This window comes from Pristiophorus japonicus, chromosome 2 (genome assembly GCF_044704955.1).
Source record: "Pristiophorus japonicus isolate sPriJap1 chromosome 2, sPriJap1.hap1, whole genome shotgun sequence".
Lineage (NCBI taxonomy): Eukaryota > Metazoa > Chordata > Chondrichthyes > Pristiophoridae > Pristiophorus > Pristiophorus japonicus.
In genome coordinates this window covers 66806132-66814447 of record NC_091978.1, presented here as the reverse complement: position 1 = coordinate 66814447, position 8316 = coordinate 66806132, and the positions used below count along the sequence as shown (strand labels likewise).

The following is an 8316-nucleotide window of genomic DNA, read 5'->3' as shown; positions in this document are numbered from 1 at the left end:
CTACACTCATTGAATCACAGTTGGTTGCCTGGCTTGATAATGGTAGAGTGAGGGATATGTTGGGCAATGAGGTTACAGATTGTGGTGGAATACAATTGTGCTGCTGCTGATGGCCCACAGCGCCTCATGGATGCCCAGTTTTGAACTGCTAGATCTGTTCTGAATCTATCCCATTTAGCACGGCGGTGGTGCCACACAACACGATGGAGGGTGTACTCAATGTGAAGACGTGACTTGGTCTTCACAAGAACTGTGCGGTGGTCATTCCTACCAATACATGGACAGATGAATCTGCGTCAGGTAAATTGGTGAGGACGAGGTTTTTCCCCTCGTATTGGTTCACCACCTGCTGCAGGCCTAGTCTGGCAGCTGTGTTCTTCAGGGCTTGGTCATTAGTGCTGCTATCGAACCACTCTAAGTGACGAACAGATGCACTGGTTTTTTCAACATGTGACTGATTCATCAGCTGAGGGAGGGCGATGGGTGATAATTAACAGGAGGTTTCCTGGCCTATGCTTGATTTGATCCCATGAGACGTCATGGGGTCTGCAGTCAATGTTGAAGACTCCCAGGGCTGTATACCACTCTGCCGCCACTTCTGGTGATGCAGAATGGAGGAGTCTGGGATGTTGTGCGTATGGCTGTCAGGCTGTTGCTTGACTAGTCTGTGGGACAGCTCTCCCAATTTTGGCACAAGTTCCCAGATGTGAGTGAGGAGTATCGACTCGGCGGGGTGTGAATTGTCATGTCCGAATCCGATGCCTAGGTTGACGCGGGTGATCAATCCGGTTTTATTTTTATTATATTTTGTCATCGTGGTTTGATACAACCGAATAGCTTGCTAGGCTATTTCAGAGGGAAGTTGAGTCAATCACTGCGATGGGTCTGGAGTCATATATAGGCCAGACCAGGTAAGAACAGCAGATTTCCTTCCCCAAAGGACATTAGTGAACCAGATGGGTTTTTACGACAATCCGGTCGTTACATGGTCATCGTTACTGATGTAATAGTGAATCGAACAGGATTTATTGGGATTGCATGGGCACTCGCCGTTAAGGAGGGGAGGCCCCGCCACCGTCGCTGAAGGGGAGGAGGTCTGATCGCCGCCTTGGAAGAGAGGCCCAGCTGCCGCTGCTGGAGAGGACCCAATCATCTGGTTTGCCGGGCTGCGTCTGGGATCGGGTGGGGCATCTGAGTCAACATCGAAGAAGCAGGGAAGAAGTCCAGGTTGCCGCTGCAGAAAGCTCTGTCGTCACTGGTAGTGCGATCTTCGTCGTCTGAGTTGCGTGGAGGTTTGGAGGGAAGGTACGCGCCTGAAGTAGGCCCGAATTTGTCGGATTGTTCTAACTAAAATGGATGCAGCCCCATGCTTGCTGGCTGTGCTTCTCGGAACTCCTCTGTAGCGATGGCGGTTTGCCTCTTCCCCCCTCCTCCAACGGCAGCTGGGCCTCTCCTCCCCCAATGGTGATATAGCCGGGCCTCCTCCTCCAGCACATGGTGAGTACCATGACTGAGCACCCTGACATGGAAACATAGAAAATAGGTGCAGGAATAGGCCATTCGGCCCTTCGAGCCTGCACCATCATTTAATAAGATCATGGCTGATCATTCCCTCAGTACCCCTTTCCTGCTTTCTCTCCATACCTCTTGATCCCTTTAGCCGTAAGGGCCACATCTAACTCCCTCTTAAATATATTCAATGAACTGGTATCAACTCTGCGGTAGAGAATTCCACAGGTTCACAACTCTGAGTGAAGAAGTTTCTCCTCATCTCAGTCCTAAATGGCCTACCCCTTATACTAAGACTGTGTGCCCTAGTTCTGGACTTCTCCATCATCAGGAACATTCTTCCTGCATCTAACCTGTCCAGTCCTGTCAGAATCTTGTAAGTTTCTATGAAATCCCCTCTCATCCATCTAAACTCGTGTATAAAGGCCCAGTTGATCCAGTCTCTCCTCATATGTCCGTCCCACCATTCCATAAATTCGTCTGGTGAATAGTAAGAACGTCCTTTCTCAGATTAGGAGACTAAAACTGAACACTATTTTAGGTGAGGCCTCGCCGAGGCCCTGTACAACTGCAGCAAGACCTCCCTGCTCCTATACTCAAATCCCCTAGCTATGAAGGTCAACATACCATTTGCTGCCTTCACCGCCTGCTGTACCTGTATGCCAACTTTCAATGACTGATGAACCATGACACCCAGGTCTCGTTGCACCTCCCCCTTTCCTAATCTGCCGCCATTCGTATAATTTTCTGCCTTTGTGTTTTTCCCTCTAAAGTGGATAAGCTCACATTTATCCACATTATACTGCATCTGCCATGCATTTGCCCACTCACCTAACCTGTCCAAGTCACCCTGTAGCCTTTTAGCGTCCTCCTCACAGCTCACACCACTACCCAGTTTAGTGTCATCTGCAAACTTGGAGATATTACACTCAATTCCTTCATCTAAATCATGAATGTATATTGTAAAGAGCTGGGGTCCCAGCACTGAACCCTGCGGCACTCCACTAGTCACTGCATGCCATTCTGAAAAGGACCTGTTTATCCCGACTCTCCTTCCTGTCTGCCAACCAGTTCCCTATCCACGTCCGTACATTATCCCCAATACCATGTGCTTTGATTTTGCACACCAATCTCTCGTGTGGGACCTTGTCAAAAGCTTTTTGAAAATCCAAATACACCACATCCGTTGGTTCTCCCTTGTCCAATCTATTAGTTACATCCTCAAAAAAATTCCAGAAGATTCGTCGAGCATGATTTCCCTTTCATAAATCCACGCTGACTTGGACCGATCCTGTCACTGCTTTCCAAATGCGCTGTTATTTCATCTTTAATAATTGATTCCAACATTTTCCCCACTTCTGATGTCAGGCTAACCAGTCTATAATTACCTGTTTTCTCTCTCTCTCTCCTTTTTTTAAAAAAAAATGGGGTTTCGTTAGCTACCCTCCAGTCCATAGGAACTGATCCAGAGTCGATAGCCTGTTGGAAAATGATCACCAATGCATCCACTATTTCTAGGGCCACTTCTGTATTAGTCTGGGATGCAGACTATTAGGCCCCAGGGATTTATCTGCCTTCAATCCCATCAATTTCCCTAACACACTTTCCCGCTTTATAAGGATATCCTTCAGTTCCTCCTCCCTACTAGACCCTCGGTCCCCTAGTATTTCCAGAAGGTTATTTGTATCTTCCTTCGTGAAAACCGAACCAATGTATTTGTTTAACTGGTCCGCCATTTCTTTGTTCTCCATTATAAATTCACCTGAATCTGATTGTCTTCACTAATCTTTTTCTCTTCACATATCTATAATAGCTTTTGCAGTCAGTTTCTATATACCCAGCAAGCTACCTCTCATACTCTATTTTCCCCCTCCTAATTAAATCCTTTGTCCTCCTCTGCTGAATTCTAAATTTCTCCCAGTCCTCAGGTTTGCTGTTTTTTCTGGCCAATTTATATGCCTCTTCCTTGGATTTAACACTATCCTAATTTCCCTTGTTAGCCACGGTTGAGCCACCTTCCCTGTTTTATTATTTTTTTTAATCCAATTTCGTTCCAGATCAACTCTAACGCCAAAGATCACTTTGCGCCAATGTGTTTGATCTTAGGCCAAAAGGCCGAGAGGCGAAGTTGCACCGTTCCTGGAAATATTGCAATACCTGGTCGGTGCAGGGAGTGGACGGGGTATGCCCTTGATCCAGCTCCCTGTCCAAAAATCAATTCAATATCATGTCCCCATAGGGGATATTAAACTGATAAGAACAGATACTACACTTGATCTTAGCCAAAAGGCCGAGAAGCCACCTTCCCCGTTTTATTTTTACTCCAGCCAGGGATGTACAATTGTTGAAGTTCATCCATGTGATCTTTAAATATTTGCCATTGCCTATCCACTGTCAACCCTTTAAGTATCACTGGCCAGTATATTCTAGCCAATTCACGTCTCATACCATCAAAGTTACCTTTCCCCAAGTTCAGGACCCTAGTCTCTGAATTAACTGTGTCACTCTCCATCTTAATAAAGAATTCTACCATATTATGGTCACTCTTCCCCAAGGGGCCTCACACAACAAGATTGTTAATTGGTCCTTTTTCATTACACATCACCCAGTCTAGGATGGCCAGCCCTCGAGTTGGTTCCTCGACATATTGGTCGAGAAAACCATCCCTAATACACTCCAGGAAATCCTCCACCACCGCACTGCTACTAGTTTGGTTAGCCCAGTGAATATGTAGATTAACCTGACCTTCCACTCTGAACTCTAGTGGACCACTGCCTGCCCCTAACCAAGCCTCGGACCACTTACCATCTAGGGCATTACTCAGCGCCGAGCTTGCGGCCAACATCTCGCCGTAGACAACGAGGCTCATACAGCAGTGCCTGGTCTCCAGTTGTCTTGGATCCCCTTGCCACTGGACCAAGACCTTGCTCAGCTAAGATCCTGTGGTAGCCAGTTTGCAACGGCCACCCCACATTAAAAGAATTCACGCACCGGCATCTTCCACTCCTCCTCCTTACTGATATTCACTTTTTATTCCAGATTTATTTAATTAACAATTTAAATTCCCCATAATTAGGATTTGAACTTACAATGCCAGATCATTAATCCAGGCCTCTGGATTACTGAAATAAAAACAGAAAATGTTGGAAATACTCAGCAGGTCATGCAGCATCTGTGGAGAGAGAAACAGAGTTAACGTTTCAGGTCGATGAACTTTCGTCAGAACTGGATTATTAATCTAGTAACATAACCACTATGCTACCCTTCCCACTAAATTATATTCTTTAAGCCCCCCAAGGATGCAGTTTGCAAAATTTGTCCTTGCTAGTTGAGCAAACCTTCACAATATTTCTATGCCTCTCTACTATCCAAACTTTTGCCCTGTTGATATTTGCATAATACCAACAACACAGTAACAATCATATTCAGATGTTTAAATACTGCTTGTAAATTGCTAGCTGCCTTTTCTCGTAAGTTACTTTTTGCGCCAGTTTTCTATAAAGTAGGGCAGTATAACTAATGATTACTTTACTGTATCAAGTTTCTGAAAGAACAATACATAATAGGAACTCCTCCATTTAAAAACTAGGCTACTCTTTGCCCACCCTTTTCCTACAAGCTTCACGGTTTTAAAACTCAAGCGTGTTTTCACTTAATCCAGATTGATCATCTTTCATTTTTTACTTGTTTACCTGGTTTCTCAACAAGAAAACAAATTTAAGGAGAGATTATTTGTTGTTCTTCCTTGAAAGTCCTGTAAATCCACTGGTTCATAGCTGTTCTGTGCTTGGCCAGTGGGTCGCATGCCAGAATTGGCCTTTGTGCCCCTTGGGTTGACTTATGAGGAAAGGGTGAATAGGTTGAACCTTTACTCATTGGAATTCAGAAGAATGAGAGGTGATCTTATTGAAACGTATAAGATTGAGGGGGCTTGACAAGGTGGATGCAGAGAGGATGTTTCCACTGGTGGGGGAGACTAGAACTAGAGGGTATGATCTTAGAATAAGGGGCTGCCCATTTAAAACAGATGAGGAGAAATTTCTTTGAGGGTTGTGAATCTGTGGAATTTGCTGCCTCAGAGAGCTGTGGAAGCTGGGACATTAAGAAACTATTTCTGTCTCAAATTTATTTAAACGATAAGGGGTTTTCGGGAGTGGGCAGGGAAGTGGAGGTGAGTCCATGCTTGGATCAGCCATGATCTTATTGAATGGCGGAGCAGGCTCGAGGGGCCTTATGGCCTACTCCTGCTCCTTTTTCTTATGTTCTTATGACTTGGGAAGGGAAATTTGGCCAGAAATCCCATTTCTGAACACTCACTTGTAATGGATCTTTAAAGTGCACCCATATAGATTTCACATCATCCAAGCTGATGTTCTTCCTTACTATTACGTTAATTTCCTCTTTAATCAGCAACATTACCCCACCTCCTTTTCCTTTCTGTCTATCCTTCCTGAATATTGAATACCCCTGGATGTTGAGTTTCCAGCCTTGGTCACCCTGGAGCCATGTCCCCGTAATCCCAATTACATCATATCCATTAACAGCTATCTGCGAAGTTAATTTGTCCACCTTATTATGAATGCTCCTTGCATTGAGACACAGAGCCTTCAGGTTTGCTTTTTTAACACTCTTTGTCCTTTTAGAATGATGTTGTAATGTGGCCCTTTTTGATTTTTGCCTTTGATTTCTCTGCCCTCCACTTTTCCTTATCTCCTTTCTACCTTTTTTGCTTCTGCCCCCATTTTGCTTTCCTCTGTCTCCCTGCCATATTAGTTTAAACCCTCCCCAACAGCACTAGCAAACACTCCCCCTGGGATATCGGTTCCGGTCCTGCCCAGGTGCAGACCGACCGGTTTGTACTGGTCCCACCTCTCCCAGGAATTTGAATCCCTCCCTCTTGCACCATTCCTCAAACTACATATTCATCTTAACTATCCTGCTATTTCTACTCTGACTAGCATGTGGCACTGGTAGCAATCCTGAGATTACTACCTTTTGAGGTCCTACTTTTTAATTTAACTCCTAGCTCCCTAAATTCAGCTTGTAGGACCTCATCCCGTTTTTTACCTATGTCGTTGGTACCGAAATGCACCACGACAACTGGCTGTTCACCCTCCCCCTCCAGAATGCCCTGCAGCCGCTCGAAACATCCTTGACCCTTGCAGCAGGGAGGCAATATACCATCCTGGAGTCTCCATTGCGGCCACAGAAACGCCTATCTATTCCCCTTACAATAGAATTCCCTACCACTATAGCTCTCCCGCTCTTTTTCCTGTCCTCCTGTGCAGCAGAGCCATCCATGGTGCCATGTACTTGGCTGCTGCTGCCTTCCCCTGATGAGTCATCTCCCCCAACAGTACCCAAAATGGTACATCTGTTTTGGAGGGAGATGACCGCAAGGGACCCCTGCGCTACCTTCCTTGCGCTACCTTCCTTCCACTACTCTGCCTGATGGTCACTCATTCCCTATCTGCCTGTGCAATCTTTACCTCCGGTGTAACCAACTCACTAAACTTGCTATTCACGACATCCTCAGCATCGCGAATGCTCCAGAGTGAATCCATGCGCAGCTCCAGTGCCGCAATGCGGTCTATCAGGAGCTGCAGCTGGACACACTTTCTGTACACATAGTAGTCAGGGACACTGGAAGCGTCCCGAACTTCCCATGGGTCTGGGCTCTCCTGCCATGACTTAACCCTTAAATTAACTTAATTTGGCAACTGTGCCAAAGGTTACCTACTGATAAGAAAATAAAAATAAAGAGTAAATACTCAGCAACCCATCACTTACCCGCTTGGCTGTGACATCACACTTTGATTTATTTTTACTTCTTTGTTTACCTTCTGCCCCTCCACCAGCTGGCTTCTCTGACTGCTGGACCCCCTTTTATGGGCCTCGCTGCTCCTGACCTGTGTCACCAAAATTATTTTAACGTCTATCTTCTAGTGAAAATCCAGAGTTTGAGTCCCTATGTTACTAACCAACCACCTGTAAATACCAAGAATTTCTCGAAGAGAAATGTTACAATTCAGTCGATCGAAATATGATACAATAGGGTCTTATCTTGCAATGCTGTAAAGAAAACGAACAAGAAAAACGAGATCTATTGTGCAATGGAAAAAAAAACGTGACTCACTCCATGGCACTTGTGCAACACGCTCTCGTCTTACAGTATTTATTGCAAACAAATCATGATCATCTGCTGCAGACCCCAATATTCAGCATTTCTTATCCACATTTAACAAGGTTCTTACAAACTTTCTTTACGGTATTATTGGAAAGATGGTTTTAAAAAAATTGCAGGAAGAGCTACCACCTCCATGTGGTTTGCTTGTGTGATGTTGCAGAGTAAGAGGAGGGTGGGACTGCTGGTACACATTGACAGTCAGGTGACGCTGCTGGTGCACATTTCGCAACCAAGTGGAACCGCTGCAGGGGTAGTGAGCGCAGGACTTGGTTCCTGGGACGGCTTTCAGAGCTGCACAACATGGCGCTGCTGAGGCTGTCCGCTCGCGCGTGTGTCGGTGAGTTTGACGCTATATTGTTTTATATATTTAAAAAACCCCACAAACAAGCGGTTTGTAGACGGTGGCGACTTTCAGATCCCCGGGATGGAAGTGCCTCCTGCACCCGGGGCGGGCAGCCACCGGCGGGGCGGGGGGACGGGTCTGGGCGGCTGTTGTGTAGCTTTTCCTCAGGCTTGTTCCCGGCAGGAAAATCGCGCCGCTCGCCCGTCCCGTCAGCGTTTTTTAGCGGAGGATGCAGGAGGTGTTTTGCGGCCAAGATGCTTCTTTCCGTGTCGGCTGA

At 46.0% G+C, this 8316-nt stretch overlaps 1 protein-coding gene and 1 pseudogene across 2 annotated transcripts in view; one reads left to right on the top strand and one right to left on the bottom strand.

The window, feature by feature from the left end:
* Positions 1-3632: 3632 nt before the first annotated feature.
* On the bottom strand, positions 3633-3811 carry LOC139251420 (U2 spliceosomal RNA; annotated as a pseudogene).
* Positions 3812-7926: 4115 nt separating this feature from the next.
* fech (ferrochelatase) overlaps positions 7927-8316 on the top strand; it is a 61749-nt gene continuing 61359 nt past the window's right edge. The window contains exon 1 of one of the 2 annotated variants that reach the window (XM_070867651.1): positions 7927-8033. In XM_070867651.1, the coding sequence (XP_070723752.1) occupies positions 7997-8033 (37 nt within the window). In that variant the 5' untranslated portion in view covers positions 7927-7996. The remainder of the gene's footprint in view (positions 8034-8316) is intronic. The other variant, XM_070867641.1, reaches the window with a different exon arrangement.